At 44.4% G+C, this 23446-nt stretch overlaps 2 protein-coding genes across 5 annotated transcripts in view; one reads left to right on the top strand and one right to left on the bottom strand.

The window, feature by feature from the left end:
• Positions 1–7684, top strand: part of LOC309356557 (bMERB domain-containing protein 1) — a 40706-nt gene extending 33022 nt beyond the window's left edge. Inside the window, exons 4-6 of the mRNA XM_081888099.1 lie at positions 1884–1998; positions 4295–4377; positions 5820–7684. Of these exons, the coding sequence (XP_081744225.1) occupies positions 1884–1998; positions 4295–4377; positions 5820–5941 (320 nt within the window). The 3' untranslated portion in view covers positions 5942–7684. The remainder of the gene's footprint in view (positions 1–1883; positions 1999–4294; positions 4378–5819) is intronic.
• The window catches only part of MARF1 (meiosis regulator and mRNA stability factor 1), a 39466-nt gene continuing 23048 nt past the window's right edge, over positions 7029–23446 (bottom strand). For all 4 annotated transcript variants that reach the window (XM_081887902.1, XM_081887904.1, XM_081887903.1 and 1 more), the window contains exons 18-27: positions 21167–21309; positions 20274–20407; positions 19296–19498; positions 18480–18707; positions 17266–17496; positions 14082–14291; positions 12407–12467; positions 12192–12299; positions 10742–10912; positions 7029–9702 (exon numbers count right to left, since the gene is read on the bottom strand). In XM_081887902.1, the coding sequence (XP_081744028.1) occupies positions 9467–9702; positions 10742–10912; positions 12192–12299; positions 12407–12467; positions 14082–14291; positions 17266–17496; positions 18480–18707; positions 19296–19498; positions 20274–20407; positions 21167–21309 (1725 nt within the window). In that variant the 3' untranslated portion in view covers positions 7029–9466. The remainder of the gene's footprint in view (positions 9703–10741; positions 10913–12191; positions 12300–12406; positions 12468–14081; positions 14292–17265; positions 17497–18479; positions 18708–19295; positions 19499–20273; positions 20408–21166; positions 21310–23446) is intronic.

The following is a 23446-nucleotide window of genomic DNA, read 5'->3' as shown; positions in this document are numbered from 1 at the left end:
GCTACAGTAAGCTACAGGGGGGTTAGCCAGGTTTCCCCCCCCATATGGGTACCATTAAGGCTTCCAGCCTGTGTGTGTGGGTATGAAAATGTGTGTGGAGGGTACCAAACTGGATCTTTTGATCTGGGTGCAATAAAGCCTAGTTTCGCCCCTGTCTCTATTACCCAGGAAAGCAGGAAATATGCAGTTAGCTTCTGAGGCTGCAATGGCTGCTCCATGTTCAACCCCTGTTTCTTTCTAGCTCTTTTTCACAGCTCCTTTTCACCACATTTTGCTGCAGGCAGATGAAAGGGGGTAGTTCATGCAGCAGCATGGTTAAAAACTTTGGAATTTGATCCCACAAGAGGCAGTGATGGGCTGCCAACTCGGACGGCTTCGAAAGTGGATTAGCCAAAGTCAAAGAGGAAATGGCTGTCGGCCGCTGCTCAGTGGCATGGCTATGTCCTACCCTCCACTGGAGTGATGCTTCTGAACACTGCTGCAAACTGTGGGATGTGAAACACAGAGCAGTCAAGTACAACGTCCCTAGAGTGGACATAAAAAGGGGGTGTCTGAACCAGCCAGTTGGAACTTCCTGTTTCCTCCTAGGCTGGGACAGACTTCCTCTACATGTGACCAGAGGTGGGTGTGGCCTCACCTGTACAGGTAACAAAAGCGTAGGACTGGCCGCCATCTCTCTCTCTCTCTCTGACTACATTCATCGAAGAAGCAACATCTGCTTAGCCTAAGATTCTTTCTTGGCTTCCAGCCAAGAGAGGACAAAGGGGCTGTCTCCTTATGGGATAGTTTCCAGGTATATTACTTTTGTAACTTAAGTCTGCCTTCTGGGATCCATCTGTCAACAGAATGAGTGAGTGAGTAAACTCTTTTAATACTTTTATAAGAAGGCTGTGTTGTGTCTATTTCTTTTATGAGGGACTAAAGGGGAAATTACCAGGTAACTTATTTTAGAGGCTTTAGCGAGCCTGAGCAAACGCATCCGCTGTGCAAGTTGAGAAGGGGGATGTTACTCTACTAAATTGTAGAACTTGTTAACACAAGTTGCAAAGGATATAATCAAACAGTATATATCCTCTCCTGCATCCCTGAAGATTCCCACACAAACTGCAGGAGAGAAAAGTGCTCTTGCACTCAGGTGCTGCTCATAAGCTTTCCGCCGGCATCTGGTTGGCCATTGTGAAAGCAAGATGCGGAATTAGATGGGCCACTGGACTGATCTAGCAGGGAACTTCTTATATTAGTATACTGCCTCCAGCAGTGGAGGTGTACAATACAGAAATTGCGTACAACACTGCACTTGCTCATGCGGAAGCTATGCGCAACACCCCTTTGGATTGTGCCCAGTTCTTCCGTCCAAAATAGTGACCTTTTTTCTTCTTCATTCAAAGCATCGTTGCGTCTCATTGCAAACTATTTACACCTCTCCCTGCCACAAACACACTCTATTGAGTCTGAGAGTAATTTATAGCTCTCCTGGTGGCCATTTTCTACCCGAGTCGCAAAAGGTACACAACGTATTTACTTCCTTAAAGGCAGCTTACAAAGTGTTCCCATCCTGTTCCTGGGGGTTTGTGTGTAGATTTATTGCTTGAATTTTGAACAGGAGATGAAGCCGGCAATGGCCAGGAGATTAAGTTGGTAATAAACAACTCCTTTCAAATGCCAAGTTTATTTGAAACTTCTTCTAACCAGTTCTTTTCTTCTAGAAAAAAAAAAGGTGCCAGTACTGCGTGCCCTTAAGCACCCCTGGAAAAAAAGCACTGTGTATCCATCCCTATAGCACAAAATCGGGCAGAATCCGAAGAAAATTCAAACAAGTGTATTCTTGCAATCTGCTCCTTCTTCTTGCTGTTTTTTTTTTACCTCCACTGTCTTTTGAGCAGAAAAAGAGAAGACAAAATTGCAGAAGCAAAGGGAAGATGAATTGATTCAGAAGATCCACAAACTGGTGCAGAAAAGAGACTTCCTTGTTGATGACGCCGAAGTAGAGAGATTAAGGTAATTGCATGGGAGAATGACTTGTTTCCAAGACTGGGAGGAGACTCAGTTTTGTTTTGTTTTTTGCCTGTGGTGCCCTAACCAATACTCTGCCTTTTGACATGCAAGCTTCTATGGCAGCTGACAACCTGAACTTTAAACAGCCAGTCGGTTCCCAACACGAAAACTACAGAAAAAGCAACCGTTAAAAAGCAACAAGCACAAGCTGTAGCTCAGCAGAGGAGCATATCTTCCATCACATGCAGAAGGATCCCCCACAGCATCTCCAGATAAACATATTTCCCAGGCCAGCTGAAATCCTGGAGTGTGTAGACAATATACTTTGTTCATTGAACCCCTATGCTTGAGCAGAGCACTTGCGCATATACTCTTTGTTAAGTTGTGGGTGAACATATCAGACGACACAGCGATTCTTCAAACAGCTCTTGTTTATTCACAGGCCAGAACACAACTGAGCTGAAGGGCTCAGTCAGCCTGCTTATATAGAGCTCCAGTACAACGTTACTGTAGCAACTTTCTAAAACTATCCAATCACTGAACGTCACTTTCGATCCGTCATTTGCATAACTATCTACAGTATCCCCCTGCTGGCCCAGTGTGAGAGCTTCAGTACATAACACCCTTGCATTTGCAAGAAAGACTGTGGGATAAAGAAGGGTCATAGACTGAGTGGAAGGCATCTACTTTGCATGCAGAAGGTCTTAGGCTCAGTCTTTGGCCTCTCTGACCCATAAGTTAGGACTCTGTTTCTGCCTATATTAATTCCTTGAACTCTTGTTATTATTTGCTTTTATACTAGTGCTTTACTGGTTTCTCACTCCACACTTTTCCTTCCTATTTTTATTTAGGGAAGGGCCCTAGCTCAGTGGGAGAGCATTTAAATGCAGCTGTTATAAGAAAAATACTGCTCCCTTTCTCTTATGGGGTATCCAAGAGCCCATAGAGTCCTTAAGTAGGTTCTCTATTGGTAGGAGACAATAACAGAGGCCAACCAGAGAATATTGAGAAGCAAAGCAGCTAGTAAGCTTGATCTTTATTAAACTGTTGCAACAGGATTCCCCGCTCACCCCATGCAGGGAGGGAGGAGAGGAACCCAGAACAATGGTGTGCAAGCTCTTATACAGACATTTGAAAATTGCCTCCCTGTAGCTCAAGACCACCCCCAAAACATCATACATACATCAATGAAGGGGCAGTCTACAGCAGAAAACCTGTCTGCCAGGATACCTGCTAAGTCCCTGATTGCTTTTACCTGGGCATCCTGGCCATTCTTTTGTGATGGTTAATACTCAGTTCTTGAATCCAGGTCACAGGCTCACCCTATTCATACATAGATACACTTAAGACAGGATTTGTGAGCAAAGAGACAATGGGGAGGTTTTTCCCATTTCCTTCCTCCTTGCAGAGAAACAATTGAGGTCAATTTGGGAGAGTAAAAATGGTTTCTGGATTGCTTCCCTGTACTATTTCAGACACGTAGTTTGTACCTCCCTGTACTATTTCAGACACATAGTTTGTACCGTATACTTATGTATGTGTTTGACTTTTAAATTTATGAACCTATGATTTATATTTATGAGACCTTAGAATTCCTATAACACAGTACACGCCTCGGGTTCAATCCCCAGCATCTCCAAGTTGGCCTGGGAGTATCTCTTGTGTGAAAACCCCCCAGAGAAGTGCTGCCAGCCAGTGTGAACAATCTTGAACTAGACAGACAAATCATAGAAGCATAGAATCATAACACCATAGAGTTAGAAGCAGTGGCAGACTTTTCAAATTTCAGCAGAGCCTTGTGTGATGCCAAAATCCAGCACCCCCCATTCATAACTGTCAACTTTTCCCCTTTCCCCTTATTCCGAATAGGATTTCTCGCAAGAAAAGGGAAAAGTTGACAGCTATGCCCCCATTGTTTGTCTTTTCTTGCAACATCCCCTGTGGAGCCCTCTCGGCTTGGTGCCCAGTGCGGCCAAACTGGCCACGCTTCCCTAAATCAGCCTCTGTTGGGACTTCAGGGGTCTTCTACTCCCAATCTGCTGCAATCCAGGAATCTCAGCTAAACCATCCATGACAAAAATGGACCTTCCAACCACTGCTTTGAAACCTGCTATGAAGGAGAGCCCACCACCTTCCAAGGACTTAGTCCAAGTCAGCTTCCCCTTATTTGTCGTGTAACTTCTGCTGATCATCACTTTTCGTTGCATCTCTCAGTTACATTCAAATAAAAATAAAAGCTGCTGGTTCCCACCCACCCCAAGTCCACTGGCTAATTTTGTTATTTTTTGCTTCGAAACAGAGAGAAGGAGGAAGACAAGGAGATGGCGGAGTTCCTCCGGATCAAGTTGAAACCCTTAGATAAAGCCGTGCGATCTCCAACAAGTGAGTTTTCAAAACTCTTCCAAAGACTTTGGCGAAGCTCTCTCTAACAACGAGCTGCTGAGTCTTCATGGTTTGCATAAAGCTAATGTAAGGATTGGATAGCAGCTTTATGCAAACCTTGAAGACTCCGCGGCACCCATTCCATCTCCTGCATGCACACTTTTTCTGTTCCTTCCAAGAAGGCAGCTGTTGTGCAGTGAGATCACACCCACACCATATATTTAAAGCCAATTTGAAGTGGCGTTGCACTCCGCCCCTCAAAAAAAAAAGACCCTGGGAGCTGTAGTTTGTGCTGAGAATCATAGCTCAGTCCCCAGGATTATTTGGGGAAGACTATGTACTTTGTATTATATAATTTTTATTGAATTTTCTAATTTACATTTCAAAATATTCATTTAAACAACCTAAAGTACCTTTCCAAAAAAAACAGAGTCCTTTTTGTTGGGAATAATTCAGAGGGAAATTCAGAGGGAAATAAAAGACTATTTATGTAGGCTACTATTGCGGCCCGTGTCTTGTTAGCCCCAAACGGGAAAATGAGCAAGGTCCCAACCAAAGAACGGCAACTTAAGCTGATGGAATATGCACAACTTGCAGATTTAACATATAGAATAAGAGAACAAGAGAATATATGTTTAAAGAAGACTGGAAAATGTTTGAATATATGGGTGAAAATGGTGTTCATTTAAAAACGCTGGTAGCATTAAGATAAATTCAACAGTGTTAATAAGTTTTGATGGCTGTAACAATGGTTTACTGAATACTGGTAGTTTAGTTAATGTAAAGTATGCAGGGATGTTTGGTATGCAAAGTGAACCATGGAAAGAGAAGGGAAGTCACTGGTTTAAGGGAAGACTATACAGTATACTATAGTATACAGTATACTATAGTATACAGTATACTATAGTATACAGTATACTGTATAAACTACACAGTAAAGGGACGCGGGTGGCGCTGTGGGTTAAACCACAGAGCCTAGGACTTGCCAATCAGAAGGTCGGCGGTTCGAATCCCCGCAACGGGGTGAGCTCCCGTTGCTGTCTCAGCTCCTGCCAACCTAGCAGTTCAAAAGCACGTCAAGGACAAGTAGATAAATAGGTACCACTCCAGCAGGAAGGTAAACGGCGTTTCTGTGCGCTGCTCTGGTTTCACCAGAAGCGGCTTAGTCATGCTGGCCACATGACCCAGAAGCTGTACGCCAGCTCCCTCAGCCAGTAAAGTGAGATGAGCGCCGAAACCCGAGTCGGCCACAACTGGACCTAATGGTCAGGGCTCCCTTTACCTTTATACAGTATACTTTAACTGTGCAACAATTTACCCAAAATTTTCCATCGTGCACAGTGGGTCTTTTGTTTTAAAAAAACAACACTGCTCCAGCAGATACGTTATTTTAAAGCCCCAGCCTAGGCTATTAAAGACGTTCTCCATTTTGCCGAACGCAGGTACACCAGCAGAGAAGAAGGCGGAGCCCCCTCCTCTTCCTCCAAACAAGCCCACCATTGCGAAAGCAGGAATGGCTATCATTAAGGATTGTTGCGGCACCACCCAGTGCGCCATCATGTAGCTCCCTCGTCACAGGGCACCGCCTCCCCCCCTGCCCCCTACGCACTCAACCCAACAGACGGGAAAACTGTGGATGGAAGAGGACTTTAAGCATCCAGATAACTTGATAGTAGAGTTTCCTGTACTGTTTTTTTACAGTAACTGTCGTGTACTGAATGTACCTGTCGGTGACTCCTTCACTGTTGCACGGATCACTCAGTGAGCATGCCTAGGTTTAAGACAAGGAGTATATGTATATATATATATCTAAGTATAACTGTATCTCCAGGAGAGGGAAAGACTTGTATAGGAAAAAGAGAGACAGACAGATACTAGGGAGAGGGCTCACAGGTAACAGGCAGGTACCACTTTTTATCCTTATATATAGATCTGTGTGTATATAAGATGATATGTATATGGGGAGGAAGACACCCCCCAACGCCCTCTGCCAGCTGTGAAATAGAAAATCATACCAAGTAATATGTAGAATAGCAATTTTAATAGTCTGTGCGTAGAATAGGATGCGCTCCACACTTCTTTCCGTTGACAAGACAGCATTTGCTCCCGTGGGCAGAATAAAAACATGGCATGGCAGCTCCTTTTAGCATCTACATAATGAATAAATATTGTAAATAGGACAAGGCAGTTGGTAGTCTACCGACCAGTCATCTGTCAGACTCTTGTGGTTTTATGCAGTACATGCTCTTATATCGGTTCACTCTGTAAAAGCCCACAGAGGATTTGGGACTCTCAGCAGCTCACCGCATGTACAAATGGTGAGAAATGGCAGGGATGCATGGCATGGAACTGGCATTGCACAAGTGGCCATTCAAAGCAAAATTCAGAGTGTCTGAAATCGCCTGTGCTTAATCTTAAGTATTCTATCCAACAGAGTTCTACTCCCAGTCAGTAGGTCTAAGTCAGTTGTGCTCAGTAAGTTCAATGGGCTTGCTCCACATAGGACTAACTCTGCAGTTATGAAGACCATCCCAGTGGTAATGAGTTTCAGCTGGCCTCTTACTTTTTAAGAATGTGGGGTTTCTGCTGTGCAGAGGTGGCTTTAATTCGGCCTAGTTTTTATTTTTTTTAAAAAAACAAAACTGACAAGGTTGCATGCTTGCTTGGAAATTTTATTGACAACTGTTTGGTCCCAACACACAAAACAGCACTCGAGCCACAAAACTGTCCAAATGGGAGTAGACAACAGAGGAGAAAGGCGAGCTTTGTCTCCTTGAGAGTGCATAAGTTGAGGGCTTCAGTGATATTTTTTAAAACAACCAAGAAATCAAAATTAGTGAAGTGTAAATGAAATAATTTCATTCCCTTAATTTTTTTCCCAAATCAGCCCAGTCACATTATTTCTTCAAGCCTTCGTAGAAAAACAAAAACACCCCCCCCAAAAAAAAAATTAGCTGGGTTCACACAATGAAAAACAAACTCCCCAAAAGGTAGTCTATAACTTTCATACAGCGATTTAGGTCAGAATTACACATGACTCCAGAAAGATTTCTCATTCTCTACAGGTGGCACAACCCACACCTGTATTCCAGGTACATCAATAGTACTGTTATTTCTCCTTTGAGTTTTCACCAAAACTTGGTCTATTATAGATGACTTGCAACTGTGGCTCAAAATGATGACTGTTTTTGCATTTGCACGACAGGCCCCAATTGGTCAGGTCTTTGTTTTATGCAAGCAACACATAAGGTAAATGGAAGATGTCCTCACAATTAAAGTCATAAAATGGTTCCATTCTTCTTCTTTTTTTTAAAAATAATAATAATCACTCCTATAAACCCCATCTCTGTAGAGGAAACATAAGGATGTACACACACAAACACACTGTGCCTTGCCATGATCTCAAAAAAATCTTCCAGTCCTTCTCTGCATTCGTAATGGCTATATCATTATTTAGTACTGTACTGTTTAATACTTGGCTTTGTTTAAAAAACACTTTTTAAAAACAAAATCCATTTCTTCTTATTTTAAAAATAGGTTGCCTATAGCCATCAAGTGGCATTTTTCAGTTGCTGGCTGTGAAATCTAAGGCTGCTTTTTCAGTCTCACACACATTTCAAAAATATTATTTGTACGCACATATCCGTTCAGCCAGTGGAAACCTTTGCTATAGGTTCCTTCTTTCTGACGAGCAATTAAGAATCCTTGCCTGGCAAATACAACCCATTGTAAGTGCCAAGTTTACCCAGCGGGGGGTATAAAAGCTTTGGTCAGAAGACATTTTAGCTCTCTATAAAAAAAGAAAGTAGAAGGACTCCACTGACTTGCCTCCTTCGACAAAGGCCTGCCTTTCCAAACACCAACAGAAATGCCACTATAGGAACTGGAAGGGGAAAAAACCACACACAAGAGCAGGTTTGAGCACTCAGAGTAAACATCAGAATAAAGACCAGACACAGTTAAAAACATGCTGATTCACATTAAGCTTCCCATTTACTGGATCTTTAAAATGAGGAAAAGCACCACAACTTTGGCATTTCCATGTGCTGCTCGTACTTTTGTGCAAACGGAAGTAGAATCATTACTTTCCATCTTTAAAAAAAGCCCACTTAAACCCCCTTGCTGTGATTTATAACGTATGTACACTTAAATGAATATTTGAAATCTCAAATACTCCCAGTAATCTCATCGGCAGATGCTGCAAGAAGCACCTCAAAGTTGACTTCAAAATGCAAAACACAAAGACTTGCTTTTCCTAAGCCAGAAAACAGCATCAACTTGGAGCGCTCAATAAAAGGGAAGCTTAAAAACATCCTCACCTTCCTACGAGATTCCTCAGTGGAACTGATTACAGAAAGCATTTAAAAGGGGGTTTGTAATCAATCAATGTAATCCTCTACAGCAGGAATGGGTAGTCTCGGCCCTCCAGATGTTATTGTACTACCACACCCATCATCCTTGACCACAGGTCATGCTGGCTGGGGCTGTAGTCTACAACATCTGGAAGGCCACAGGTTCCCTAGCCATGCTCTACAGTCATCTTTTGACAAGAGACAATTACAAGTCATCAGAAAAAATCCTAGGCTTTGCTCTCACCAATTTAACCCTGAAGATGCCGCTGCAGGTTTTATTCCAATCTAATGACTTATTAAAAATAAAGTTCTCAATAGGCTGCTTTGCCAAGACAGATGATGCATTTGATTCTTACCTGTCTGGAAAACGCACATTAAAAATTGCCTGTAGATTCATATGCTATATGAAGGCTTTACATCAGTGATGAGGTTTCAGAAACTCAAATTCCATCCCACTCCAAGTTTAGCATTTGCTAGTTTTTTCCTGACATTCGACAGAATGTAAAAAGGAACAGTAAAACATTTAATGCTTGAAGTTTCAAATAAAAATACCTGCCCAGCTGAACTCAGTGTAAACTGAACAAAAATCTCACAGAAGGTAGTCAACAGTGACAAAGATAAACATAAGTGACCACCCGCCCCCCCATCCCATCTGTGATTTAAAATATAAAGGGTAGCCAATAGCTTCATTTTCTGTGCAGTCTGACAATGTGTTGCCTCTCACAACACGACATAGTTTAAAGCTTGGTTACAGGTGCAAGTGAAAAATTTGCTGCCAACTTCACTCTGTTTTTATGCTGCCTTTTGACTGGGCTGTCCATGGCTTCTTTGCTCAGCTGCGGTTCAACTGAAGGGCAGGGAGGTGCTGGTGTATTTTCTGCAGCTTTAGAAGCCGCATGTAAGTGGCTCGCCTCTTCTTTAGCTCTCAAAGGACTAACAGCATTCTCCTCCTCTTTCGTTAAAACAATCATCTCTAAAAAGGAAAGCGATACCATGAAGTTTTCAGAGCAAAATTATTTTCAGATGCGTCTGATCTGTGCACAAAGGCAGCAAGTTGTCTCCTTCAATGAAAGGATGCATTGCCTGAGCAAAGCACTATTTACATTATGTGGAATACATGAACGTTGACTGCCACTGGCTAGAAATGCAAGCAATTACATATTGGATCCTGGTGTTCTGAAGTCCAGTATGGAAAGCTGTGAGATCTGGCGGTAAACTAAGGCTGCCAAAACTCACTGGAGAAAAAAGTTGTTCCAATAGGGATGTGCGTTATCTTAGCAGCATGTGCAAGCTGGAGTTGGATGTGGTTATATGGAACACTTCCATCCCTGGAGAAACTTGCTTAGGCCTTTTGAACTAAGGGTGGGAAGCAGACTACAGTGGTGCCCCGCAAGACGAATGCCTCACAAGACGAAAAACGCGCAAGACGAAAGAGTTTTCCGTTTTTTGAGTCGTTCCGCAAGATGAATTTCCCTATGGGCTTCCTTCGCAAGACGAAACATCTTGCGAGTTCTTGCGAGTTTGTTTCCTTTTTCTTAAAGCCGCTAAGCTGTTAATAGCTGTTAAGCCGTTAATAGCCGCTAAGCCGCTAATAGTCGTGCTTCGCAAGACGAAGAAACCGCAAGACGAAGCGGATTAATTTCGTCTTGCGAGGCACCACTGTAGTGTATTGAGCTACTCTAAACAAGGTAACTTTTGAAAAGTGGAGACAATCGATGTGAAGTGGCATTCACTACTACTGCAAGGGGATCGCTAAAGGGCTGTGAATTCTACCAATTAACTTTTCACAACACAGAAGTATTTCATTGCTGGTATTTTGGCAGCATATACATGAGAAGTTTATGCATTCAAACTGAGCATTTTGCTGCATTTATAGACTAGGCTTCCAATTGCAGTACAATTGCACTGGAAGGGAAGTCCAACGAAACAAAGGCAGAATGGCTCCTATTGGAAGCAGCTACCGGTCAGAACGCCCAAGGACAGACCTCCTTTAAGAGCACACTCATTTTTACCTGAAAGGGTTGGTGGATGTTCTTCGAACTGAATGAGATCTGCCGGTACAAGTATGACTGGGTCTGGTCTCAGTTGTGGGGAAGGCAGACAGGAAGGGACAGGCTCACACAACAGATCCACAGGTGACATATTTGTGAGGCAAAGCAGCTCTTGCTCAGTCGAATTAGAGACTGCAGGAAAAACCAGAGAAGAGAAATTGTAACTCACTACAAGGAGTCAGGAGAAGGTCAGCAACAAAAAACAACTCATGTCAGTGAAGTTAACGACTCTATTCCAAGAAACCAAAACTGAGCAGGCCTAATGATCCCAACCCAGTAGATCTTGGCCCAATGAGGCAGTTGCAAGAACTGAAGGTCCTTCCCACAGTTGCCTAAGTCCCCTGCTCTTCAGGGTTTTTTTCCCAAGCAATCAGTTTGCGTCTGAGTGCAACCAATCTCTCTTCTGCTCATTTCTCTGCATGTTCTGGGAGACCAGCAGGGAGGGGAGCTGGTTGCAGCAGGAGAGAGACTCCCTAGATTCTCCAGCAGCTGGCCTCTTCTCTCTCTCTGCCTCCTGGCCCCCTTCCTCTCTGGCCTCCAAATCAGGACTGCTCTCTGCCCCAGCCTCTTCCTGCTCACTAAACCCGGTTGCAGACCCTCTGGCCCAAGCAGACCCTTGCAGACCCTCTGGCCCAAGCTCAAAAGGAGGCACGAATTAGGCAAATGGCTTTCTGGATCATAGCCACAGTGCTTGCCTTTACTTGTTAACAGGGATTGTGACTACAGTGCCCAATTTATCCCCAAGCAGATTTAATGTTGCATTCAACAAAGTCCTACTCAGAGCAGACCCACTGAAATCAATGAAGCTAAATGAGCCTTGTTCACTATGTACAGCAAACTAAGGCTTGCAGGCCGGATCAGGCCCAGTTGTCCTCTGGATCCGGCATGTGGATGGCCCTGGAATCACTGCTTGGATTAGTGTGATCATTCAGGCTGCACCATTTTTTTGCGATTTTTTGGGGGGCAACATTTCCTGCCTTCCCCCCTACACACACCACGGCGGCGCCTCCTCCCTCCCTCTCCCTGCCCTGCGGAGGAAGGGAGCTGGGCTTTGATTGGTGCCAGCCTATCTGAAGCCTCAGTACGGCCCAGACTTGGCCACCCGCCCGCCTCTCCGTCAATGGCTGCGCTGTGGGCATCATGACGGGCGCGTCATGGGGATTCAGCTGGAGCTTAGTGTGTCTGCTGGCCAGGAAAGGAGAGGTGCCGCCACCACCGCCGGCTCCCAACTACAGGCAGAGCGGTGGAGGAAGTAAGAAAGCAGGGGGAGGGGGAGAGAGAAGCCCCCTTTCGCCGTGTGTGTGTGTGTGTGCGCGCGCGCGCACGCAGTCCGGCCCGCCACAAAGTCTGAGGAGCGGTGAACCGGCCCCCTCCTAAAAAAGTTTGCTGACCCCTGATGTATAGCAATTACCAGAATCTGATGCTTCTAGTTTTAATTCCAAGGATTCACTTGCTTCTGCTGTCTCTGCAGTTTGTCCATCACCATCGCCAAGAGGAAGGCCAGGCAAGCTAAAACGAGCTATGAGAAGGGAAGACAGTGAGCATTGCTTCCCTTGGGCAAATATGCTCACCAGTAATTCAAGTATTTGTTTTTTTAAAAGTTATCTCTAACCAGGAATTACTTACTTTTCATGTCGTTCTTAAGGACAATAATTCTCTTATGACCATGACCTTTTATCCAGACCACCTAAGTAGAAGGCAATAATGACAATGTTTGAGGTAAGATGACTGAACTCAGCAAAACTCTCTATTTTGGCTGTTTTCCTACTCTTTCTTTTCTGGTATTCCCTTGTGAAGCGAACTACATTCAATATTAGGCCAGATTCCAACAAGTGTTAAATATTCTCTCCGCCCGACTAAACAAAATGTCAACTAAGAAAGGATTATGAGTCCTTTGATCATATCATTTATTTGATTTCTTCCCTACACTCCACTATAAGGTCCCAATGGGGGGGGGGGAAGGAGGTTTAACAGCAATTTAAAACAAACTAGGAGTTACAGCAATAGGGTGGGTTCTAAAAATTATTTTATCCCAAGTTTCAAAGGCCAGGGTAGGGTTAGGGTGGCCCACCCCCACCTGTCTATCATCTGACACCAGGTGACTGGCACTTGTTGAAGTTGGCCCCATGAGGGTGAGGGAGGAGAGAGTTCAAAGGGCTTGCGCAAACCAGTGTGCTGTGCTTCCCAAACTATGAGCTCAGTGTTTTCCAGCTGGCTCCTGGGTGCTAGGAAAGCACTCCATAGAGGACAGCGCCTGCCAAGTCCCTTTTGGCCAAGTCCTTCCCTTATGTGCCCAGAATGGCCTCGCCGGTCAAATGGGGGAGGCCTGGTGGGCCAAATCTGGCCCACAGGACAGAGGCCCTTCACCTTTGTTCTAAGCCAGTGGTTTTCAACCTGTGTGCCGTGGAACCCTGGGGTACCTTGAATGATGGGGGTGCCACAGGCAACACTGACCTCTGTCCCTCTTTCCTTCCCTCCCTCCTCTGATGCCCTCTTGCATTTTCTGCCTTCCAAAGGCCTGCACAACTGTTTGTTGCAGCAGCCCTGGCTACAAGCTCCCCAGGTGGATGGTACCTTTGGCCGTGGGGTGTTTCCCAGGCCCCTGTGGGGCAGTGTGAGGAGGCACCTCTCTTTGGGGCATGGGCGGCAGAAGCGGTTGCCCGGATGACTCCCAAGAAGAGGGGCGAGGAGGCTGAGGGAACACTCCACAAGGGTGTTCGAAAAAGGTGAGAGGCTGCCAGCCCTGCAGGCAAGGGGTGACATAACTGGGCTCCGGAGCCCCACAGGGGTGCCGCAGAAAGACTGTAGTTGATCAAGGGAGCAGTGGACTCAAAAAGGTTGAAAGCCTCTGTTCTAAGCACATTCAAAAGAATGCACTTAAGACTTTTCTCCATGGTTCTCCACAGCAGGAACACTCCCAACTGGAGGTTTTGAAGCATTCTCATCTGAATGCTTAAAATATCTTTTTAAGACCTCTGTGCTGAAGGCAGGAAGGTCTAATGTGGAAGCATTGAGTGCAAGAGGTTGGGGTGGGGCCTGCTTAGCGCTTGTCTAAATGGCGAACATTTAGAAATGTAAAATATTTGAACATTCTGAAGCTGTGGAAAATCCCATTTCCCAGTTTTCCCTCCCTTTTGAGAAGGGTTCACAGCACAAAGCCAGGCAATCCTAGTCTTCAAATCACCTGTCTTGACTTCGCAAGAGCACATCTATATTAAAAAGCACCGATTAAACTGCACATGGGGACCTACGGATTCAATTAAGTACTACTGCTAAAAAGAAAAACACAACTGCTACAAACCAGTGGAATTGCTCCCAGGAGTTCCTCGAGATTATTGTAGCCATATGCTTTGGGTTGCAACACTTCACCTGTGTATTTGCTATAAGCTGTTGAGAACTCATGAAAGAAGATCTGCTGGTAATGGTAGGTATGAAGCAAAGACCTCACTTTCTTGGCGAAAACATACAGGCTTGTGAGCTTGACATATTCTGCCTCACCATCAACAAAAACCTGTGGAAGGGAAAACCACACATATGAAGTCTTCCGACCTTTGGGCACTGCAGAGTATTTAATAAAAGAACATCCCTGAACACATTTTTTACCCCGCTCTTCATTTTAATTGCAATTTGGTTTGGAGTTGCACTTAAAAACAAATCCAACACACGTGATACAGTTACAAAACCATTAGGTTGTTCTGTATATGCAAGAAGCCGTAACGAAAAGCTTCATGTGGGTCACCGGCTGCAATCCTTCCTTGAAAATGCCCGAGTGCCTCACTTCAGTTACATTAAGGCTGGAATATAAAGCGACCTGGACTCTACGATTATCATCTGAGGTCATTATTTGTATGCCTCTTCAAGTCCAGAGGGTGGTAACATGAGAATGGGCGTTTTCTGCAGCGCCTCCCCATTTGTGGAATGCTTTCCCCAGGGAGGTTTGGTGATGTCTTCATTATACATCTTTAAGCGCCAGGCAAAAACATTCCTACGGCTGATTAATATTCTACGTCCTTTTAAATCTTTTTTTTGGGGGGGGCTGGTGGTAATTTTGTTTTGAGCCATTTATTTTGTGCTTTTAGCCTGTATTTTTATCATGTGAAGTGCCCTTGCATCTTCTCATGAAGGAAGGTGATATACAAATTTAATAAATAATTACAATAATACTGCAAGGCACTCTGTGTGTGGGGCTTGGAAACAGCTCAGAATCTTCAACTGTTACAGCCTGTTTGTGGAGCGGGCCAAACAAATGGAATGTATTGGGCCCAACTTGAAGTGCTGGTTTTGACCTCTGAAGTCCTAAACAACTTGGTTTTTTGAAGGACTTCCCACGCCTCTGTGAACCAGCCTGGGTGTTAAGATCAATGTCCAAGGTCCTGCTACAGATGAGAGATGCTGAAGGTACCAGGTTTGGGGCTTTTACAGTGGTGGCTCCACATTATTGCAAACCCCTCCCCCCCACCAATAAATACAGATTCACATGGTCCCGTCATTGTCACTTTAAAAAGAACAAAAAACTGTGTGTGTGTTTATCTAAATTTTATGAATTTCTGTTCCTGATTAATTTCTACGGTTCATTTTAAATGAATATAATGCTTTAGTTTTATGGTGTTTTCTATTTTTTTAATCCTTTTTAAAAAACACTGCTTTATATTATAATGGGCCTTGAGAAACTGCCTAGAAAAACAAAATGTAACAGACCCTGGCCAGCAGAGGCTGTACGCAAATCCAGTTGCTGTCACTTCCGCTCAAGGTACAGTAAATGATCAGCAGCTTTGAGTCCAGGTCACCCTGCCCCTTCTACTGAAGGGAACAATCTTAAGTTTCTTCCAGTTGTTGGAGGCCACATACTGAAGGGCAATATAACAAGGCACGCTATTCAGGGTACGGAGTAATGGATTGTGGATAGGAAACCGAGGGAACAAGTCTCTGCACTTAGAACTAAGCAGCAGCAGCAGCAGCTGCAAAGATTCCTAATCCACAGGGACCCTTCCTTCTCTTCCTTTGATCTGTCTTCTATGTCCACAAACTGAATCCTTGTCTGCACATACAATAGCTGTCTGTTTTTCTCAGCTGACTCTTCTGCTGTCCAATTTTATTTCTCCTTGTTTTCAATGCTGCCTGTTAACTTGAGCTTTCACACCTGCTCCCGAAAGGCTAATCTAACCCCAGTGGGCAGAGGTTCAATCCCTGACATCTCCAGATGTAAGCAGGGAACGGGAATGGTCCACCGCCTGAAACTTTGAAGACCTGTTGCCAGCCAAGACTATACTGAACTAAATGGGTGAAAGGCCGTAGCTCAGCTGTAGGGCACTGCCTTCTATGCAGAAGGTGCCAGGTTCAATCCCTGGGTAGGGTAGAGAGATGGAACTGCCTGGAACTCTGGAGAGCTGCTGCCAGTCTGTGTAGGTAACTCTGGGCTAGATGGACCAATAGCTTGACTCATAAGGCAGCTTCCTGTGGTGAATAGCCTGGTCTGGTTTAAAGCAGCGTCCTGCATTCCAAAATTCATTTAATAGGCCGCTAATGTATGTCTGCACCACCACAAAACCTCAAAGTACCTTCAACAAGTCCTCCACATTTGCTGTTACTCCTTCTCCACTAACATTACTCTCCTCCATTTATCTCTTTGTCTGTGACCTTGGGTTTCCTGGCCTCTAGTCAGCAATTGCTCAATTGCCTTGCTTTCCGTTATAGTAGCTTATTTTAGGCCCTGAATCGCTAATTAATAACCAAAGTGAGGCCACATCCACACCATACATTTAAAGCTCTATGTCAATTTAAGTTATGGCTTACCACAAAGAAGCCTGGGAACTGTAGTTTGTTAAGGGTGCTGAGAGTTATTAAGAGACTCCCCCTACTCCCTCCACAGAGCTACAATTCCAAGGTCCCTAGGAAGAGAGCCTGACTGTTAAACTACTTAGAGTTGCAGCTCTGTGAGAGGAAACTACAGTCCCCAGGATTCCTTGGAGGAAGCTATGGCTGTTATAGTAGTATCATAGTGCTTTAAGCTTACAGTGCAGATGTGACCCAAGACCAGTGGCGTAGCATGGGGACGAAGCTGTGGCCCCAGGCACAAATTTCTGGGGGAGTGCAACCAGGCACCCCCCCCCCACAGGTGCTGGCTTCTGTGGGGGGATCCCTGCCCCAACCTGGCAAAGGCAGCGGGGTAGCCCAGGCCCATGGTGAGCGGTTGCGGATGGAGGGAGGTGGTCAAGGGGCAACCCCAGCACAGCCCAACGCTCCTCTCCATGGATGTTGGGAGGATTTGCCTTCCAAGGGCCATGTCAGCTGGTAGGGCTCCCCACACAGCATGGCCCGGCTTCACTTCAGTGGCAGGAATGTTCCTGCGGCATTGGTGGTTTGCCCACCCCGGGCGCTGGCAACCCATGCTATGCTTCTGCATTCATAAAGAAAGGAAAACAGAGCCCAGCATAGCAAACAAGTGCTACGCTGGGCATTAGGAGCCAATCCATCTTCTCCCTTACCTCTGTGAGATAAGGCACGCTCATCAGGAGTTCAGTAAACGTCATGAAGCCGTATTCACATGGATTCAGGAGAGCGCCCTGGGTGGTTTCATAATGCCTTTTAAGCTCTTCCACAGAAACAAAGTTGGTTTCATCCAAGGTCATCAGAAGCACCAGAAGCTGGGTAGCCAAGGTCCGGAGAGACTTTTTATTTATAAGCTGGAGCTGCTTACCAGATTCTACATCAACGACCTGGAGGAGTTTGAATAAAAATGGTGGTGGGTGGGGAAATCCAGTTACACCGATGGACAAGGCAAAAGCTGCTAACACACTGCAGCTTTAAGAAGGGGCCTTGCTGTTTAGCAGTCAGCTTTAAGCAGCATTCTGCACACTGTTTTATTTACATCACCTATATATAACCCAATTAACAATGTCCCCTGGGTGGCTAACAATAAAAAAAAACCATAAAAGGCAGACAAGAGCATTAAATTGAAACGGCAAAACCACAGTAGGAAAAAAGAAAAACTAAACGAAAAACAACCAGAGTGAATCACACATTAACAACGCAGAACTAAAAGATGTGAAGATCTTAGAATGATCTTAAAATGAGAAATCTTCACCTGGCACAGAAAGGACCATAACTTTGTTCCCAGCAAGCCAGGGTGGGAGAAAATATTTCATAATCAGGGCGCCACTGCTGCAAAGGCCCTTTCTCTGGACACTTCCAGCTGCTTCCAACATAACCCCCAGCCCTCCTTGGAAGAATGTGTAGCTACAAATCATATCGAAGTAGCTTTGTCTGTAAAATCTGCTGCAACCAATGGCTGTTTTAATGGATTAACCAAAACCCAAGAATCTCAGAAAAACCCAAGAATCTCGTAACTTTTGACAAAGCATCAGCTTCCTGTCACTTAATCTTCCATTCTGCTGTGTGCCCCTGAGGCTGTGATCATTTCTGCTAGGGACAGGGGGAATTTATTAGGAACTTATTCTAATTGAGATTCTTGGGTTTCTCTAGTGATCCAATTATACTGAAAACAAACACGAGTTCTTTAAAAAACACACCATCCATATTGTTTATGCTGCACTTTACGCAGAGAGAAGTACCAGTCATTTAAGAACTTGGTATTATTTTTCATCATGTATCTGAGCAATACAGCTCTCTCCCTCTCTACACCCCTCCCTCAGTCCCCACCAAATCTACATTTGCCATGCCAAGTCGTGCTAAAATATACCTTGATAGCATGGCAAAGTTTCTGCATCAGAGCTGGAACAGAGCCAACATCGTAGTCTTGGAGACGCAACGGGTAGCCAAATGTTTTAGCGTATTCAGTGAGCACATCTGCCATCATAAGGCATTTGTCTCTCTGAGATCGGAGCAATTTCACAAACTGGGCAGCTAAAGCTTTGACCTTTTCCGCATCTGTTAGTGCAAGGATTTTCTCTTCACCACATTCCAGCACCTGAGGGTAGAAGTCAGCTCGGTTAATGGAATTATTTATGCGGGGACTAGGGAAGGCAGTACTTACAATGCACAAATGGAGTACAGTGGAACCTTGGGTTACGGCAGGGATCTGTTCTCGAGGCCCCGCCGCAACCCAAAAATGATGCACATTGAAGCGCCGCTTCTGCGCATGCAGTGAACCTGGAAGTAACCCGTTCCGGTACTTCCGGGTTTGCCATGGACGTTCGCTGAAGCAGATGCAAGCGGAGGTGGACACAGAGTGAGGTTTGACTGTATTAGCAATATGAAGGTTCCCCCCTCCCACTTGCAATTCTTTCCATGAAATACCATGAATTTTAATACCATTAATTAATTAATAAGTTTTCCCCACCAATTGTTAACACAAACAGTTGAATGGCTTTTTTAAAAGGTGGTTTACTTCCAAAGTTTGCCCGTGTAAGTGCAATAGCACCCAGCTACCACTCTAAAAACAAGGCTCAGTTCTACAGGCAAGAAGAGTTTCCCCCAAACACTGAGCACAACTCAATAAGGCTAGAAAGGTTATTTAGTGTGGATGGACGAGGACCCCAGAGTATCTGGATCCTACCTGCAGGACATCTGGTATGGCTTCGAAGAGTTCAAGTAGTTTGGTAAATCCGTAATAGGCAAGTCTGCACTGGCGCCCGAAGTGGTGGTGATAGAATGGGATAAATTTATTGAAAGGCATGCGGAAATAGGGCTGGTGGCGCAACAGGTCCACTGCCTCCTTGGAGAACTGCTTTGTCCTTTCAACTTCTTCCTTGGTACGTTCTGAAAATGAGAGAAGAGATGCAAAACTAAGGGAAAGTAAAAGCGACAAGACCAATACTTTAGCACTCTCCCAGCAACTTCTATTCCAGCTCAACTGCTAGTTTAAAGGAGTGCTCTCCAGAACACAGCAGCTACTAGCCACAGTTAGCTCTGCTTCACCTTCACGGTCAGAAGCGTTATGTCTCTGAAAACCAGTGGCTGGGAATCACAGGTGGGCAGAGTGCTGCTTGGCCAGTATGCTTCTCAAGACACATTCTGAATTTTTAGAAACTGATTATCGTCATTTTTCAACACTTTCTTTTCAAATTGCTATAACCTGTCCTGGGACTTAATGGTGAAGAGAGGTATGAAACAGAATGACAGCAATATATAACTTTTATTTTGCATCAGGTCATAAGCATCTTTACTCTTAAGGCTCAAGGCACCTGTGGGAATAGAATCTTTGGCCGGGGGGGGGCTTTTATGTTCTTTAGGTGTCACGCAAAAATACTCTTCATTCTCTGCAACTTTTTAGAGAGTTTGGATATGATTTTTTTTGTTTAAATTGCATTCTGTTCTGTTTGTATTTACATGTAAATTACCCTGTGATCTTTTCTTTAAATAAAAGGATATACGAATTCCCCAATCAAAACACAGCTCCAAGTCTCTACCTGCTGCTCACCATAAACTTCAAAAAGCCAAAAGTATACCTGTCACCAGGGCACCAACTATAGTCTGACCCGTGTGTTAAAAAAAAGAAAAGGAAGAGGGTTAAGTTCCTAAAACGAGGATGTACCTCTTTTGGGGATACAAATTACCATCTCATTATCTTGCATAGACAAACAGATTGTTGTGTCCGGAATTTCTGATATGAGATCCACCAACTCGCACACTCCATATTCCGTCACGTCCCAGTCTTTTGAGAAGCACCTAGATAATGGGATGGAAAGAAGTGAATTCACATTAAAGGTATTTAGGGTAAACAAGAACAGAAAAGGGCACAATCCAGCACCTTTTCCATTGCTTCCATATGAAGATATGAATAATACGAGAGGCGACGGGAAGTGTTCAACTCAGAATTAGACCCACTGAAGTTAATGAAGATGAGTAAGTTCATCAATGTCAACGGGTCTACTTTGAGTAAAACTTAGGAGCAGGCCCTGGGATTGCCGGGGTTTAAAAATCAGTATCATTAAGTGTTTCTCTAGACATTTCAGACTTTTGATCAGAAAGTTCTCAAGATTTCTCTCCTTCTCTATTGCAAGTTTCTAACAGAACTTCTGGAAAACTTTAGTGCGAGGGAAAATCCTGCCCCATTCCTAGGTATTCTTTAAACATACCAGAGGACCCAGGAAGGGAAGAGTAGGTCGTGGTTAACAAGCCAAAGTTTGTGTCCCCCATGAATCCACACAGCAAACCACCAAGTGCACCATCCTGCCTGCCTTTAGGATTGGCCAACTTCATAAGATTTAACATCAGCCATTTTTTACCCCTCCCCCCCAAGTTGGCTTTTGTTTCTGCTCCTCAGATTCTGACTTTGGAAAGGAGAAAGCTGCTCCTTCCCCTTCGAAGGGGAAATGTTACTTCCCTGAAGCTCAAAGTCTTTAATTTTTTTCATTGTAAAAAAAACCTTTGATGTGTCAATGTGTACACACAGGCTATGCACATGCCACAGTTCTCTTTACGTACCAATGATAAGCTTGAAAGAACTCCCTCACAACCACTTGCTTGCTGGCCTGGGACTTGAGAAGCTTAAACAGGTCTTGAGTAAATCGCTTCACTTGGGCCCTATGCGTTAAGGTTAACAAACGCTTGGTGCCTATCCCGAGAATCTGGAAGGAAAAAGACACCACATTTTAGATGAAGTATGTGACTCCCACAGTCGAAACACTGCCACATCTGAGCTTATTTACAGCCACATGCCATGAGAATAAGTATCTGCACACCAAGCTTGGCCCCAGTTGCTTCTTCACACCAGTACTGACATTTCCCTGGATCTCCACATTGTCCAGTAAAGCAGCTCTTGCAGTCAAACTTGGCACTGTATTTTTACATTGTAGGAACCCCTCTGGGACAGGTTAGAAGTCAAATTACGTTTAACAAATAGTGGCAGGTATTGGCAAAAGGCTTACTTATTTAGAACAAGGGGGTCCAACACATGGCTCAAGGGCTGAATCCAGTTACCTCTTCCCAGTCTTCTCCCTCTTCAATGCCCCACCACCACTCCCCAGGCTCTGAGCCTTCTTCCCTTGAGGTTCTCCCCAGCAGGTTCCTCTGACCATTTCTCTGTGCCCAACCAGTTCATGGCACATGACAGATGTGTTTCGGGCTACAGGCTGACCATAGGCCATTCTGGCCAAGGATGATGGGAGCTGGGAGCCCAACAATGTGTGGAGGGTACCAGACTGGGCTGGTGCTCTGTTAACTCCAAAAGCCATTAAGCAGCTTGAGAAGACAGCTGGCAAGGTGAGGCAATGGCAAAGCTTTCCAGGTAGTGGGCACTAGCCAACATAGGATACATATTGGAATAGAGATGCCAATCTCATCTTCTGACATGCAACCTGGACAGATGCAAATGCCCTTGATGTCCTGGGTCACAGCAGTAAAGCTACATACCAAAAGGTTAAGAGAATCCCTTCCAAACAACCGGCAATGTAAAAGCAGGACCTTGCCTGTCCTGTGTAAATTAAATTTCAACACCAGCTTCTTAAAGAGGGGATCTACAATATCCCTGTGTTGGGTTGAAATAACGACAGACAGGTAGCGAGTGTCATCTGGGAGGCATCCTCTTGAGCAAGTCCCAAGGAGCCTCTTTTATTGATTATTACAGCATTGCCACATATGTGCTTATTGCTGATTGGTTAACACAAGTACAAAGCAAAGGTTGCATTAATCACCAATAGATTAATGACTGGGAAAGGGAACGCAGAACTAGACAGGCATGAAAACCTCCTAATTAAATTATAACCAATGATTAATATAGTAAGACTTAAAACAATTACTAATGATTGATATAGGAAACTTAAAAGAGCATAACAAGCACGTTCCGTAGATGTGATCAACTATGCATATAGGAACAGGTCAAAGGACAATGTTTTCCTGAACTCAGTGTGAACTGAACATTCTAAAGTGGTGAGTGAATGTCTTGTGCAGCATTATGTACAGAAGCAAAGCTTAGGAGCAAGACTTCCCATCAGGCCACAGTCATGTGCAAGACTCATAGCATCCCATCATCTCCCCCTTTCTTTATTTATTTAATGGTGAGGGGGACAGAAATACATCGGGATACGTGGTTTGCCAACGCATACCCTAAATAATACTGCCCACCGATGTTGTTAAGTATTTTTGTCCCATCGACCCTGGCAAACTTATTTCGGGCATTCGCTGGCACACCACTAATCCCGAAGTATTTTTGCCTTATTTACCCAGAACGCCTCGCAAACAAGAAAGGAGGAGATAAAGGGAAGTTCTCTTTCTGCACATAACTGTGGCATTATGGGGGAAGTATTGCTTCTTTTCTCTGGCATTCTGGGAAGTCTCGCTTATAATCTTTTCTCTGCTTCTGCACACACTGTACAAACCTGTTCCAAATACCAAGACATTCCCTCATTGCTCAGTTCATCTTAAGTTCATGATGACCTGTTCTCAATGCATAGCTGACCACATCTACGGAACTCGATTATTATATTCTTTCATGTTATGATCAATTATTAGTAATCGTTTTGGTCATGTTATATCAATCTTTAGTTATAATTTAATTAGGAGGTTTCATGCCTGTCTAGTTCCAGCTCCGTTTCCCAGCCTTTAATCTATTGGGGATTAATGTTTATATGTAATTCCCACCTTGTACATATGTTAACCAATCAGCAACAAGTTGCTTTGTGTTTGTATCAACCAATCAGCCACAAGCACACCTATGGCAATGTTTGTAATAATCAATAAAAGAGTTCCCGGGGCTTGCCCCGGCAG

This window comes from Podarcis melisellensis (assembly GCF_964234715.1).
Source record: "Podarcis melisellensis genome assembly, chromosome: 14".
Lineage (NCBI taxonomy): Eukaryota > Metazoa > Chordata > Lepidosauria > Squamata > Lacertidae > Podarcis > Podarcis melisellensis.
This window is presented reverse-complemented; position numbering and strand designations above follow the sequence as displayed.